Genomic DNA, 16712 nt, shown 5'->3' with positions numbered 1-16712 from the left:
AAAATAGATATAATAACAGCACCTATCTTCAGGGATATTGAGACAATCAAATGGGATGATAATCATACAACTCTTAATACAATGTCAGAGACATAGTAGGCACTTTAGAAATGTAGAGGAAGATTCCTTCCCAAGGAAATAACAGGTAATAATAATAATCATCATTATCATTATCATTATTATTATTATTAAAGCTCTGAAAAAAATTAACCAAATAAAAATTTTAATAATTAAAATAAAATTAAATAAAAAATTAACTAATTAACTATTTAAAAGCAAAGAGAAACAACTGAGTCCAACCCCAAACGAAACAGCCCCTCCATGGCAGCCCCCAGGTTACAGAACCAGATAGAAAAGCTCAAGCTGGTCCTTTTGGACCCTGGATTATCCATTCCAAACCATCTTCTGCACAATAGCCTCCAACAGAAGCTCATCTGCCGCTCAGATACCTGCCCCACCCCCTTCAGACTCTTGGCTGCATCCCCATCACTGGGAGTGTGGATTCAGTCTGGTCCCATGAATCATCGTTATTAAAATATGTGCCCATAATATTTTAATTGTAAATTAAAGCTTCACGCTTGGATGAGGCTGAGTGCATTCTCATCTGGCAGGGGCCCTCAGCCAAGGCGCATTAATGGGAGGATCCGTCAGCCCCCACACCATTCTCTGGGGAGGAGAGCCAATGCTCCGGGTGGGGTGGGGGTGGCTCTTGCCAAGCCTTTCCCTCCTCTCTCTAGATTTATTAAGGCAATAAAGCTGTTTTACCAAGGCAAGCTGCCGTCGGTCCCCTGCCCCCAGCCTCCAAAGAGGAGATGAAAGGGTCCAACTTCCAGCCTGGCATTGCCCAGGGGAGGCCACAAGGGTCACACTCTCAGGGCAAGGGGAGGGATGAAAGTGGGATGGGCTCAACTCAGGCTAAATGGAGGAGAAGAGGAAAAAAGGTAGGGTTTTAAGCCAAACCAACCACAGTCTGCAACCCTTTCTGCAGCAGGCCCAGGGGCTCTCCTCAGATCTCACTGCCCCGCCTGCCTCCCAGCAGAGATGGAGGCATGGGCAAGGCAGCTGCATAAAAAATCTCTCTCCTCTTTTGAGTTGGGGTGACTCCCCAATGCAGCTGCTCTCTGGGGGATTTCTCCCACACATGCAAATTGGTGTTAAGAATAAGAGTTCTAATTTGGAGAAGCAGACACTTAAAAAGGTTTAAGACCAGAAAAGAGGGGGCGCTTGAAAACTGGGGAAGGAGCCACAAGGAGCTCTAGTATGGGAAGCCGGAAATAGTTACCCCAAAACTCTTAGGTGAGCACAGGACTTAAAGCTGGGAAGAACCTCTAGGAGGCACAGTCTAGAGAGTTCAGAATTTGAAGTAGGACTTTCTGACTCCAAGTCCTGCCTTAGACACCTAGCTAGATAACCACAGGGAAGTCACTTCACCTTGCCTCAGTTTCTTCACCTAGAATGGGTAAAAGCACCCACCTCACAGGGTTGTTGAAGACCAAGAGGCAACATTCTATATATGCTAGCAAGAATTATCACTGATTGGCAAGGATTGTGGAGTTTAAGCAAAGGCCAAATTAAATTATTAATTTAAAAAGTTATTATGTAATTTTGCTATCTCTTATATTTTATTTTTTCCTAAAGGATAGGATTTCTCTGTCATCACATTCAATTTTGATCAGTGTATACCATGGAAACAAGTAAAGACTAACAGATTGCCTTCTGTGGGGGTGGGGGAAGGGAAGCAAGATGGGGGAAAAATTATAAAATTCAAAAAAACAATAAAAAAGTGAAAAAAAATTTAAAAAGTTATCACTGATCCAACCACCCATTTCACAGATAAAGAAGTTCATTAACCCAGGGAGAGAGGGCAATTTGGAATCACAGGAATTCGAGCTGGGAAGGGCTTCATAGGAGACCAAGCTCAGCTACCCCACTCCTGATGTAAGAGGGCTAGAGTAGAGAAATTGCTCATTCAAAGACAGGTACAAGAGTAGTTGGACCCGAGTGTGAATTCTGCTTCTTGTCACTGGTTCAGTTTCTTCATCAATCCAATGAAGATACAACCTCTGGGGTTCCTTCCTTCTCTACATCTAAGATCCCAAGTCACATAATTTCCCTAAGTCTCAGTTTACTCATCCGTAAAGCATCTTGCAGACGCTCCCTCTTTGGACTATTATGAGGAAAATGCTATGGAAACACACACCCCTTGAAAGAACCTCAGAAATATAAAGTATTTTAGACTGACAGCTGAAAGGGACCTCAGAGAGCATTTAGTCCATGTCCCCATTTTGCAGGTGAGAGAAACTGAGACCCAGAGAGGTTAAGGAACTTGTCTAGAGTCCTAGGAGTCAGAACTGGAAGGGGCCCCAGAACCCATCTAGCTTATTCTATAGATGAAAAGGTTACTAGAAGTTTGTCCAAACACAGAAGTCATCCATGTGAGAGGTAGGATTTGAATCTGACCCTCTGATTCTAAATCCTGGTTTCTGTTTTTCCACTACAGCTCCCAAACCAGCAGGCTCAGAAGTTGAAGGGAAGCAGCCAAATTTGGAAAGATAATGGATCACCTCCCAATCTGGGAAAAGTCTGATGCCCACATCCCCAGATGTCTGAGCCAAAGGCAATGGTCTAAAGAGAGGACCATGGACTGAAGGAAGTGCTCTGCCCATATCTGTGCCTGGAGATCTTGGGCCATTATCAGCAAATAGAATCCCCTTCCTAGAGACATCATTTTCCAAGCTCTCAATAAGACTCCTCACCTCATGAGGAGAAAGATCACTGTCTAAGGACCCAAGCTTATAGAGAAAGTAACTGAGGCACAGAGAAAAGAAAAAAGAAACAACTTCCTTAAAAATGTTTTGCTTCAACATGGGGGTGATGATCAACCTTGATGGACTCGCTCATTCCATCAGTGCAACAATCAGGCACAATTTGGGGTATCTGCAATGGAGAATACCATCTGTACCCAGAGAAAGAATTGTGGAGTTTGAACAAAGACTATTACCTTTTATTTTATTTTTTTTATGTTTTTTAAGGCAATGGGGTTAAGTGGCTTGCCCAAGGCCACACAGCTAGGGAATTATTAAGTGTCTGAGACTGGATTTGAACTCAGGTCCTCCTGACTCCAGGGCCAGTGCTCTATCCACTGTGCCACCTAGCCACCCCATTACCTTTAATTTTTAAAAAAACCATTATCTTAGTATATAATTTTTCTATCTCTTATACTTTATGTGTCTTCAACTTAGATCAATGCATTCTGTGGAAACAATGTAAAGATTAACAGATGCCTTCTGTGGGTGTGGGGGGAGATTAGGGGAAAATTGTAAATTTTAAATAAATAATTAAATATAATTTAATATGTTTTGCTTCAGCTGCCAGGGTCAGCAAGTAGAGAGGTTGATTCATTCAAAGCCTCCCTCTCAAAGCCCACAGAAATCCGAGCAATAATGACAGTTAGCATGAACTGAGGAAGAGAGGGCAGACCTATCTCTTATACACACTGACTGTGTGTCCCTGGACAGGTCACCAATGCTGTAAAGCACAGAGGAGCAATGGCCTTAGCTGGGAGTTCCTCTGATCCACAAAATCATGATTCAGAAAAATACCATTATTCCCTTTCTTCACCAACCCAAAAGATACTCTTGGTCCTGTGAGAACCTTCATCAATATGGGGGGAAGCTAGTAGAGACACTCCTTCCAATTACTCCTTGCTGCCAGTGGTGCATGGATAGAATTCTGACCCAAAAGTCAAGAAGGCCTGAGTTCAAACCTGGCCTCAGATACTTACTAGCTACATGACTCTGGACAAGTCATTTTACCTCTGTTGACCTCAGTTTCCCCTACTGTAAAATGGGAATGCTCCTAACAGCTACCTCCTAGAATTGGTGAGGATCAAATGAGATAATGCTTCTAATGATTAAATGGTGGCCATCATCATTAAATTATTATCATTATCATTATCATTATTACAAATGTCAGTTCCCATTGTAAAATGTCAGCTCACTTATAATGGGAAGGTAACTATAGTGAGACCCTTGCTATTCAGAACCCTCAATCTCACCTGGCCCTGTTTAAGCCAGTGTCCAGCCAAGAGAGGCACAGTCAGCAGTATTGGGGAGAGCTTAAGCCATTTCCTCCGGTGTCTGTAATCTCTCAAATATAATCCCTTCCAACTGCAGCAGTGAAGGAGAAGGCCTGGAACAACCCCAGAGGCTGAGGTTCCTCCTTGGCTTTACCCTGGAGGGCTTCCAGGCAAGAATGAAAGTGGAAGTCCACCCAGGGGCAGGTCAACCCCAGTCCAACTTGTGATATTTACCCCAACTTCTCCTGGCTCCATGATAATCTGATCAGAAGACTAAGGTTATTATTCAATGACCTCATTAAATAGATGAGGAAGTTAAGGCCCAAAGAACTTCAGTGGTTTGCCTCAAGACACAAGGGGAATAAGAGACTGTGGCAGGATTCGAGCTCAGGTGAAAGGGCACCAACTCCAGCTTTCTTCTCCAAGTACCACCTGCCTCACAGCTGTTAGCCCCCAAAAGTTCCCCCTGTTGACTGCTTCATGAGAGAAGTCACTTACTGTTTTCTTCTCCTCTGGGAACATCTTCAGAACTTCGTCCGATCAATGGGAATCTGAAAACCAGAAGAGGACATACTTAAGTACAATAGAATGAGAGCAGGTTGAATGAACACTGGCTGAGGCCGTACAGACAAAGTTTGTCTCCGTGCAGATGGAATAGTGACTGGCAGTCCATCCAGTTTTCTGGACACTGGGTGTGATCTTTTCCATTGAAGCTAAGGCTCAAACCTCACAACTTGTAAAACATGCCAATTGGCCCTGCCTTCTGGGAGTTTACAATCCTGATTGGAAAGGTAAGTCATAACGAAGTGACAACAGAACTAGGAGATAAAGATATATCTTTTATGTTAAACAGAATTGGACATGATAAACCTATATCAGATTACTCACTGTTGGGCAGAAATAAGAGGAAAGGAGGAAGATAGAAAAATGAAGAGTCAAAAGCTTAAAAAAAGATGAAAGATGAAAGCTACCTTTGCATGTAAATGGAAAAAATAAAATAAAATAATATTTATTAAAAAATAAAAATAATGTATATTTTAAGTTAAAGGAATCATAGAGACAGAAGGCTCTGGAATTAGCCCAGAAAAGCCAGAAGGCAGTGTGCCTGTCCTCAAGGGGCTTACAATCTAATGAATGCTTCCCCTGGGTTAACCCATTCAATGTGAATGTATGAACCATAAATCTGGAAAAAAATCAGGTGGTGTCATAGGGTGAAGAGAAGAGTTTGTCCTTTATCCAGAGGCTGCTTTGGGGGAACATGGATCTCAGCTTCATGTGGGCACACTCACATTTATTTGTACACATAGAAACCTCAACTGTGAATAGACATTGCACCCACCCTGCCCATCTGATCATAACAATCACTCACATTTCTAAAGGGCCTTCGTGGTTAGAAAATGTTTTTCTGACAAAAACCAGGCAAAGGTATTGTTATTGATATTTTTGTTCCCATTTTATGGATAAGGAAACTGAGGTTTAGAGAGAGGTAAGTATCAATGGGAGATTCTCGTGAATACGTGACAAGACAGTCAAGTCGGGCTGGCTCTCTAGATTCCAGGTCCAGAATTCTTTCTCTATGACACATCACTACACTAAAGAATTACATTTCAGAAGGGTGGAAATCTCACTCCCCACATTTTTTCCTACAGCCTTACCATGTATTCTTGGTCTGACCTCTGGCTTTGCCTTCCTTCATTTTCCAGCTTGGGGGGGGGGGTTCTCTTTTCCATTCCTGGATAATAAATATTTGCTTCAGCCCCTAAATGGGGGTAGGGATTGGGGGTGCTTCCCCAGAACTTGATCTCTAGCTTGGTGCTTTTCATAGATTATCTCCAAACCTCAGTTTCCTATTTATACTTCAATAGGACATCGGCTAAGTTGGTTGGGGAGCTTATCTACTCACTGACCACTGATGCCATCTTACATTGGAGAGCCATAACTATCAATTAAGACAGTATTTAAGAAGCTCCAACTGTGTGCTAGGCTGGAGACACAAATACACAAGGGAATCCATTCCTGCTCCCTGGGAGCTGCCCCTACCAAACTGGCAAATACCAACAGCAAGAGAAATGCCCTCCAGGAAGGCCTGTCGATGGGAAGGCCCCATCCTTGGGAGGACAAGAAGGCTGGGATAAAAATTTCATACATTAGTCATTAAGCTCTTCCCCTCTTAACCTTCTCTCCTATTTCAGGTGATTAACTGAGCCTGGGTTTTCTGTCTCCACTTGGGGTCCCATGCTCGATAACTTGTCATTAATAACGCCCTTCTCTCCCAGACCCTTGTTTTAAAGAAGAGGGTCTCCACGTGGCATCCCATTTCCTGTGGGAGAAGGAGGGAAAGAGCATCACGGGAACCTAGATCTAGAACTCTAAGAGACCAGCTCCTTCATTTGACAGATGAGGAAACTGAGACACAAAAAACAACTTGACCAATTGATTCCGGGTTCACAGACTGGACAGAGGTCATTTGATGGTTGAGGAAAGGAGACCCAGGAATTTGATGTGGGTTTTCCAAAGAGGTTCTTGATTCTATGGGTTACTCAAACCTTGCCTTGTTCCTCCCTGGACCATGAGCCCAAGAATTATCCAGAACCCTCATTTGCCTGTCTGGACTTTCTCCTATCTAGATCCTATAGTTTTTTCTTTCCAAATTTGCCCAGCAGCTTGGCCTGAATGTCCGGCTCTACCTTGTGTCCAAATTTGGGCCATTTAACAGCTCATCAGTGATCAGAAAGAATTATCAGGGAGAGGGAACAAGAAGTCATGAGTGTGTGGGGCAGCTAGGTGTTGCAGTGGATAGAGTACTGGCCCTGGAGTTAGGAGGCCCTGAGTTCAAATCCAGAATCAAACACTTCATAATGACCTAGCTGTGTGACCTTGGGCAAGTCAACCCCATTGCCTTGCCAAAAAAAAAAGAAGTCATGCGTGTGATAACTCAGAAGGACTGGAACCCAGAGCATCCAAAGTCATCCATGACTGAATCCAGGGAAGGGGGGAGGGAAATCAGAAAAAGAGAAGGAAACCAGAGAATGGACAAACAATAACTGGTAGGGAGGGAGATTAAAATCTAGGTTGAGCATTTCCCTGCCCTCTGCTTGGGTCTTGATTGACCCAAGTCTCACTCTGGGGTCTGGAAAAGGATGTGAGACAGAAATCAGTCAGCACCATCCCTGAGGACGGGGTGGGACTCCGGAAGGGGAGAGGGCTCTGCTCATGATTAGCCTGCGAGGCCAGGCTAAGCGAGGCCTTTCAAATATTTATAACTTCCTTATTGTTTTGTTATTTTAACGGAAAAAATATCTAACATGTGTTTAGGTTTCCCTGGCAACTGAGCAGGTGCAAGGTTTGGAAACCGACACCTGATTGGCTAATGGGCCTATCTGGAGAGGAATCCAGGTGGAAAAGCAGGTGGTGGGAGTAGGTCAAAGGAATTGTAATGGAGCCTTGGGGCTCCAGAGAGGGAAGCAAACCGAGCTCAATCTAGTTCTGGAACACACCTCAGAGGTCATCTAGGCTAAGCTTTTCATCATACAGGTGAGGAAACTGAGGTCCAGGGAGGTTCCACGGGTAGCTTAGCCCCCAGCATCCCAAAGGTAATGTCATACATCCAAGGAATGAGAAGTATTGCTATGGATTCAGTTTCTAATCTTCCTCAAATTAACAAATGCTCCAGAAATAAAACGCTGGGGAAGGAGCACCCCACCCCCAATCAAGGCATAGCAGTCAAGGTCACCATCCGCACACGCCTGTGTGATGTCATCCTCTAACACAGAATGCTCCACCAATAGTCCTGTCCAATTTCATGGCCTCCATCCAACTCTGAAGAGGCTAAAGCCAAGGGGGAAATCCTTTGCAAACCAAAGAGAAGCATGTGATCTATTAATGCTGTTGTTATGTATTTGATTCTTTGGGATGCTGCAACGGAAGCCAAAGTCCAAAATGATTTCATAACATTCCAAAGCTTGATGGTTGCTGACTTTTGTTATTAAAAAAAACTGCTACGACAGGATTTATACAAAATTGGGAAGCCTGAGTATTCTTTCCACAGTAGGAGCTTGACAAAAATGAATAAATGAAGTACAGAAAATTATGATTTAACATAAATAAAAGAGCAGGCTCAAAGCAGCTGACGTTGCCTTGGTAACCAAGAACAGGAAATTCAACTTGCTATTAGAACATATTCATCCTGCCTTCCCAACGGCTGGGGGAGGGGATGGAGGGAGGGAGAAATGTGCAACTGGAAATAAAAATAAGGTTTTTAAAAAAATGCTCATCCTATCCTTTCTATTGGGGGGGGGATTGATGGAGAGCAGTTTTTATTACACCGACTAAAACAAGAATAAGAGCCACCATTTGTACAGAACTTTAAGGTCTGAATTTTCAAAGCATTTTGGGTAAATTATCTCATTTGAAATGAAGTAATCCTGTGTATTCATTTGCTTCTGCATCAGATGCTCTGGATTCAAATCTTAGCATTGTGAATCCTTGGTCAAGTCATTTATCCTCCCTAGGTCTCAGTTTCCTCACCTGTAAAATAAGGGAGTCGGCTCCTGATCATCATTCCACTCAGCATTTACTGAGCTCCTGCTCAGAACAAGGCTCGTTGTCAGGGATACAAGATAAAACAAACGCAGAGATCATCCAGGTCTGGGAGGAATTTGTCTCCAGAGAGACAGTTACCCTGCCCCACCCCAGCAGCTTTTCCATTGACTATTGGGCCTCAAGCTTTCCCATTCAAGCATCTCTGAGCCTCAGTTTCCATAACTGTGAAATGAGAAGTTGGATGAGATCCTCCCCTCTTCTAAATTCCCCGTTATTGGCAATAGCAAGAACAATAATTAATAATAGCTAGCGTTTATATGATACTTGGCAAAGTGCCTTCCTGGTGGTAGATATTTATCCCCCATTTTAAAGATTATGACACGAGACACAGAAAGTTAAATGGCTTGTGGGGACTCACACAGCTGGTCATCCAAGGTGGGATTTGAATCTGAGTCATCTTAATACACTCCAGTGTATGGGGTCAGCCACCCGAGCTTGCGATGACTTCCTGATCTATCATATGAGGAGGCCGAATTCGCTCTCAGCACCCCAGATCACACACTGCAGTGGAGTTTAGAGATCTCCGGAGGAGCACCCTCATTTTATAGGCAAAGATGGAAGCATCAAAGAAGGAACTTGCCCAGACAGTTCTCACTCTCTCCTTTAGAAACCGGTTATAGGATCTTAAAGGCCCTCAGTTCACAGGGCAAGAAACCGAGGCCCAAAGAAGGTCTCAGGATCCCCAATCTGGCAGATCCCCCCAAGTCATCTAGTTCAACTCTTTCATTTTACAGAGGGGACAATGGGACCACGCACAGTCACACAGTTACTAAGTAGAACAGCTGGAATTTGAACTCAGATCCCAAGACGCTTAAGATAGAGCTCAAGACTCCACCTTGGAGGCCTCCTAGCTCCCAGGCTCGAGGTTAAAAGGCATCAGAGCCCAAGCTTGGATTCTTTCTCCCCAAGGGGCAAACCTTACCCCTCTTGTTCCTGATTTCCCAGGGCCACCAGGAGGTTCATCATCATTAAACAGGGGGTAGAAATGGGGGAAGGGCCAGGCTGTGGCATCTTCCCACAAGCCTATTTATGTTTTGAGGATGATGCAAAGCCCTTGGGCATAAGTTGGGTTGTTCAAGGTCTCCCAGGAATCAGTAGGAGAAGTAGGGGAGAAAAAATGAACCTTTCCCACACAAATAAACATCATTCCATTAGGCCTTGGCTCTTTGATCTGATACCCTGGGGTAGGGAAGGCAGCAGATTTGAAGTCTGAGGCCTGGCTTCCCAGGATTGCTTCAAGTCTTGGCCAAAACCCCATCTTCTGCAGGTTGACATTGCCAGTCCTTCCCTCTGTAGGTTAGTTTCTATTTTTCCTAGCCATACCTTGTATGTGGCAAATCTCATAAAATCAGAGCAGCTGGCACTTCTGGCATCTCTGGCATCTCTGTGATCTTTCTAGAGGTCTCTCTGGTCGGTCTGGAGGAGGGCAGCTCAGGGGCCTGCCTTCCCCAGGCAACATCCACACAGCTGCTTCCCAGGGCTTTCCCAATCAAAGACCAAGGACCTCTGGGTGCCCCCACCATACCCCTGGCCCTCCCAGAATGTGGGGAGACCTGTCCAGTCCCATTCTAGCAAACGTATGTGTATAGAGAGTCTCTAGGTCCCTAGGAACCAGACCCAACCCTGCCCTCTGGCACCTCAGAGTCCAGGGCAGGGGGAATTCTTTGTGGGACATTTCCCTGGGAAGGTTGCAAATCCTCCCCCACCACACCAAATAAAAAAAGTCTGGTGGGACGGAACCGTCTGAACTGCTCATTCAAAGCTGGGAATACAGGGAAAGCTTGGCCTCTGACACTTCCTAGTTGTGTGACCCTGGGCAAGTCCCCTCACCTCTCTGTTCTCTGAGCACTTTATGGGTAGAATGGAGCCTTCTGATGGTACGGTCCGATACAGCCAGTGGGGCCCCCTCCTAGAATAATGTTCTTAAATGCACAAAATAAAATAGTCCGATTACAAAGAAAGCTAGTTAGATTGGACTGGATTGGATTAGATTGGATTACAGATATCAAAATGAATCATAATAAATCAAATTCATAGGTCTCAGATGAAGATCCTCTGCTGTAGGGCTATAGGATGCGAAGCAGCTGCTAACCTCAACTAGTGGAGGGAGTGTCCTACACTGGGAAGTCCAAACACTCTTCCAGAAGATGCCAATTCAATCAAAGCATGCACTTGTAACAATGGGAAAAAAGCATTTGATATTTCTACTCAATAAAAAACGTGAGTGAACTTAAAGACCTCTCCTCCTGTCCACGGAGTCTCCCCGAAGGTCTTTGTGTAGACAACCTCCCGGGTACTGGACCCACTACCAAGCAGTCCCCATTTTAGTTGGAGCAGGCTTCCAGGGCCTGGAGGGTGTGGTGCCTGCTCTCATTATAGCTGATGTCGGTGGCTTATTATCTCACTCTAAAAAGAGTGAAATCTGTTTAGGACAATAAGACCCAGAGGCTCCTTCGAATGTGGCAGCTGATCATGAATCCATGATTTTTTTTTTCAAATTAAAAAGCAAATCAAATTTGTTGTTGTTGCAGTCGCATGGGATTCCATGACAACCAAGTGAGAGAAAGTGTGATCTGGCACGTTCCCTCTCAGAAGAAAAAGTTATCCCTGTATTGGTAGGAAATTGCTAAATTGGCACTTTGGCTTAGCATCAAGATTTAAGATCAATCAAATTTTAGTATTTCTTCCTGATATTGTTCATTTCCAACATCCTTTGTTTCACACAATCGAAAGTTTATCCATCACATTAAAGTGCTCGGGATCTGGCACTTATTATTCATGGTGTACCAGAATCTGACATGGCACAAATATATTCTTTGCTCAGGATATTCTCAACTTAATTTTCTGAATCCAGAAAAAACCATTTCCTCGCTCCCCGCCCCAGTTGAAAATTCCTCTCAACTCAGAAAGTCTGAAATCAATGATGCTTATTGGTATCACAATGATTCTTTTCCTCCATTTTAGCTACAGAGAAAATATTATGAAAAATGGGGGGGATCCCTTTTCTTTTCTTTTTGGTTCTCTTCCTTTAAAAATTGTGCTTGAGGCAATTATGGCATAGAAATAAATATTTGACATTAAAAACAAAACAAAAAAAAAGAAGATACCAATTCCCTTCCACCCTGTCTGAGGGTGCACCCTTGGTCCCATCCTCTCTGGGGTTCCCTGGCAGACTGCCTCCTCTACATCCACACTCCTTCATTTCCAGTCTCTCCCCATCAATGACTCCAAACAAACATACATACTCTTGTTTCCTGCCTCATTCAGAAACCTTTCGACCTGGGCCATCGCCACCAGTGGGCATCCTCTATCTCTCCCCTTGATGGAGAGAAAGCCTCTATGAAGCATGTCTCCACTTCCTCTCCCATTTATGTCTAAACAGAACTTGAGGTGACTAAGTAGGATGGGTGACAAGGTGAGGACGACCCTGAGGAAGTGAGATTAGGTGATGGGAAGAGGGTGAAGAAGAGGAAGTTGGGGAGAGGGGTGGGAGATGTTCTTTTTTAAGACATATTGAGTCTGTTAATGCCAGTGGTGGGTCATCAGGTTTAAGATAACCAAAAAGGAGCTGAAGATGGGAAGTTGGGCCTCAGGAGAGAGGTTTGGACCAGATCTGGAAATCACCTTCCTAAAGAAGACAGCTGAGTCCATCTGAATGGATGAAAATAACCAAGCTACTAGTGTAGATAGAGAGGGAGAATAGGGTGGCGGGGAAGGGGGGGACAGTGGCCCCAGGAATACAGGGACCTGAGTGAAGGTCCAGGTAAGGAAACTGAGGGCCAGGCAGATGGGCAGGAGGAGAACCGGGGCAAGCAGGAAAGTATAGAGTAACCAAAGGAGATCAACAGTGTCAAAGGATGGAGAGAGGTTCAGAAGGATGGAGAAAACTCCACTGGATAAGACAGTTGAGATTTTTTTGATCATTTTGAAGAAAGCTGTTTCAGTTGAATGATGAGGTCCAGAGTCTAAAGACATCTTTTCAACATCCAAAATGTCATTTGCTAAAGGGCAAGGAGGGTCTTGGGCAGCTTGGTGGTCCAGGATAAAAAAAAAAACACCAGGTCTGGAGTCAGGTTCCTCAGAAATCATCTAGTCCTCTTAAAGTCAATCAGTCAAAAAACATTTTATTCAGTATTTATTCCAAGTCAGATCCAAGCACCAGGAATACCAAAGAAAGGGAAAAGCCATCCTCACCTCAGAGGAGCCCACGTTCTTGAATAAGGGGAAACCGAGGACAGTAGACAAAGGGAGGTACTAACAGTATTAACTAACAATAGCCATAAGGGAGGACTGGCCCAGGCTTCTGGGGAAGGTGAGATTTTAGTTATGACTTGAAGGGAGCCAGGAGGTCAGAAGAGAAAACTGAGATCACCAGAGGTCACCAAGGTCACACAATATAAAGTCTAGAACAAGGATTACTTGTGACCTTTAAAAATAAATTCCTTTGATCACTGGGTTTCAAAATAACTAGTTTCCATTTTAAGTTCATGTGTTTTACTGAGATCTCTATAGGCTTTCAGAGGAGTCCACGACTTAGCTCCCTGAGTTCCATTCTGGTCTTAGACATTTACTGACTGTGTGACTCTGGGCAAGTCACCTAACCTTGTAAAATGATGAGGTTGGATGAGCTGGCCCCTGAGGTCCCTTACAGTTCTGAATGAGTGACCTTATACTCTACTTACATTTTTTAATGATGAAATATATGTGGGAGATTTTATTTATGGCTCCCCGTCACCCACACAACCCCAGACCCCAAGGAGGAATCAAAGAGTTCATTCCCCCCACCCCACACTCTTCAAACTCTGAAGTCCAAGGCTTCTATTTCAAAGAGGTTAGCCCCAAAGTATGGCCAGGTTCACCCAAGTCTCCAGGGACAGCCAAGGCAGGAGGGGCAGCCAGGGCAGGAGTCAAGAAACACATCTAGTTAAAGAAAAACCCCTGTTCCATGGCACTTCACCTTGGCAATCTCTCAAGGAGCCAGAGTCCTGAAGGTATAAACATACCAGGGAAGACAACAGAAGCAGGAGTGAGGAAAGAAAATCAGGTCTGGATTGGCTCCAACCATCAAAGGAGTCCCAATTCAGGCCATTGAATCCTGTCTCCTCCTTTTACTGAGGGGGAAACTGAGCCCTAAATTGGTGAAGAGAGGAGTCAGAAGACCTGGGTTCAAATTCAGATTGCCAAAGTTGTTCAATCAACAAGGATTTGTTCATAAGAGGTTGTTTTTTGAATTATTGTTTATTGTGGGCCAAGAACTGACCTGGAGCAAATCACTCAGCCTCTCTTGGCCTCCATTTCTTTCCCTGTAAAATAAGTGGGTTGTACAAGAAGGCCACTAAGAGGTCCCCTCCATCTCCAAATGTATGATCCTACGGGTGGCTAGGTGGCACAGTGGATAGAGCACCGGCCCTGGAGTCAGGAGGACCTGAGTTCAAATCCTGCCTCAGACACTTAATAATTACCTAGCTGTGTGGCCTTGGACAAGTCACTTAACCCCATTGCCTTGCAAAAACCTAAAAAACAAAAAAAAACCAAATGTATGATCCTAAGCCATGCCCTTGGTGACTCAGGGAAGACTGGAACTCAGGTCCTCTGCCTTCTGAGCTGGTCTCACCACTGCCTCCTCTTCAGTTTTCCTCCAGAGAATTAAAAGTCCTCAGAGTCCAACTGTGCAATCATCCCTCACAGGGGGCCCTGCAACCTTTGCTTGAAGATCTCCAGGGACAGACCTCCCAGACAAGGCCACCAGATCCCAGCAGAGCTCTCCTGTTATACTGGCTAACCCAAATCTCTTCATAAACCACTTATTTTTGCAGGCTCAGGTCTAAAACTTCATAAACAAATTCCTTTTTCTGCAATATGGTCAGTCTTCCTTGGCCAAGTAAACACTTAATAAAGACGAGCCAATGGATTATCACACTAGAACCTGGTTCTCCACTGGCACTAGGGAGCAGGGTTCATAATCCCAATCAGAGCTAATATTTATATGGCCCTCAAATGGAGATAGAGCTTTACAAACACTGATTTCAGTGGGGCTTCTCAAGATTCTTGTGAAGTGCTATGATGACCATTTTACAAAAGAGGAAACTGAGGCTCAAGCAATTAAATGACTTGTCCAGGGTTCCAAGGCTAATAAGTGTCAGTTGGTCCTTCAGTGATCCATCAATAAACATTTATTAAGGATCCACACTGTGCCAGACACTGTGCTAAGCACTGCACCCAAAGCAGGATTTGAATTTAGATCTTTCTAACTCCTCTTTCTGCTAAGCCAAGTAAGTCTCTAAAATAGACCATATTTCTAAATATACTCTAGAGTATATTTGAAATAAAGTTCTAATTCCCTGAACTTGGTGCTCCCTTTGGCTGTAGATACATAGCCACCCATGGGATCTTAGGGATCACCTCTCTATTCTCTGATTTTACAGACTAGAAAACTAAGAGAATTTGAATAATTTACCCAAGGTCAGTAAACATCAGAGGCATGATATGAAGTAAGGTCCTTGGACTCCAGAGCTAGGGTTTATTCCCATTATTTCCAGTGGTTTCTTCTAACACTGGATTAAATACAAAAATGCTCTACCCAGGGCAAGGGTGACAAATAGCCAAAAGATATTTATGTAGTGTTCTATAGTGGTATCCTTAGTCTATTAATAGAAGTGAACAAAGCCCCCAGCATTTTGAGTGGAATGTGAAACGCATAGGAGAATATGGGCAAGGGTAACCCAAGCTGAGTAGGCATGAATGGGCTGCAATCTGCACTTCTGAAGGGAATACTCATAGCTACAAGATCAGACATCCCCGGCCCTTTCTCATCACTTCTTGCCAAGAAGTTTTCTTTGGTAACACACAGAAGCCTACTGATCCTCAACATCCATCTTTTCATTTCAACCACCACTCTGACTCTTCATGATGACGGTGGGTGTCCATGACACAGGTCATCCTGTATCACTAGAAGGTTTGGGAGCGAAAGAGTTTTATCTCAGAAGGCATTGAATAATTACCCCAAAGTAATCGAGCCTGCTCTCCCCCCATTTATTTCTGGATCCATCTCTCTGCCACCTGCAAGTTGAACACACTGAAGGACTGACAGTGTTCATGAACTGCTCACCCAGCAACAAGTCACGGTGCTGCCAATAGACAACCCAACATAGGATGACCCAGAAAACAGGAAAAGGAACCTCAAGTATCCTCTTCTCAAAAATTCAATAAATAGCATTTCAACCAATTTCACAAGCTACCCAAGAAGGATCCTTTAAAATAATGACAATCCCCCTCCCACAAGTCATCATTAAACATTTATTAAGTGCCTACTATTCGCCCTGTCTGTACTATACAATGACATGCTGTAGCACAAGTCCACCTAGGCCTCATGATAATTTTAGAATCTGCGGTGTAAAGGGCACTTTTACCTTTGAAAAGCCATCAGGAATCCTGATCATTCTATTGACTTCTTCCAGCAGTTTTATAACTGATTTCCACAGAGAAAAAAACCAAAAAGCTAGACATCAAACACTGTTGTGGTTTTGATATTGAGGTTTACAGTCTCCTGCAGCCAGAAGAAAGCACTATAGATTTAAAGTCATGGGTCCAGGGGGCAAATCCTACCTATCTGCTTCCATATTGTAGCTCTACCCTGTAAAATGTAGATCCCTGGAGGACAGAGGTTTGTTTTGACCTTGACCTCTCACTCTCTCTCACATCCATATCTAATCAGTTGCCAAGTCCTTTCTACCTTTGCACCATCTCTCCTTTGACATCTGCCTGCACCCTTGTGTAAGTCCTCATCACCTGGACCATTACAATAGCCTACAGGTGAGTCTGCCTGCCTCAAGTCTCCCCCCCACCTCCGCTTCAAACCATCTTCCATTCAACCACCAAATCAATTTTCCCAAAGTATAGGGTTCAGCGGTATTACTCCCCAATCAATTTTACTCCCTATCACCTCCTGGATCTAATTTAAAAAATCCATTAAGCATTCTAATCCTTCCAACCTTTCCATTCTTTCCTTACCTTACTCCACTTCCTGGCTTTT

The 16712-nt window shown here is 44.0% G+C and overlaps 1 protein-coding gene across 10 annotated transcripts in view; it reads right to left on the bottom strand.

Annotated features, from left to right (window-relative positions):
- Positions 1-16712, bottom strand: part of SNX10 (sorting nexin 10) — a 71553-nt gene that overhangs the window by 31879 nt on the left and 22962 nt on the right. For all 10 annotated transcript variants that reach the window (XM_074195523.1, XM_074195527.1, XM_074195530.1 and 7 more), the window contains one exon: positions 4577-4629. In XM_074195523.1, the coding sequence (XP_074051624.1) occupies positions 4577-4600 (24 nt within the window). In that variant the 5' untranslated portion in view covers positions 4601-4629. The remainder of the gene's footprint in view (positions 1-4576; positions 4630-16712) is intronic.

The sequence above is a fragment of the Macrotis lagotis genome, chromosome 7 (assembly GCF_037893015.1).
Source record: "Macrotis lagotis isolate mMagLag1 chromosome 7, bilby.v1.9.chrom.fasta, whole genome shotgun sequence".
Classification (NCBI taxonomy): Eukaryota; Metazoa; Chordata; class Mammalia; order Peramelemorphia; family Peramelidae; genus Macrotis; species Macrotis lagotis.
This window is presented reverse-complemented; position numbering and strand designations above follow the sequence as displayed.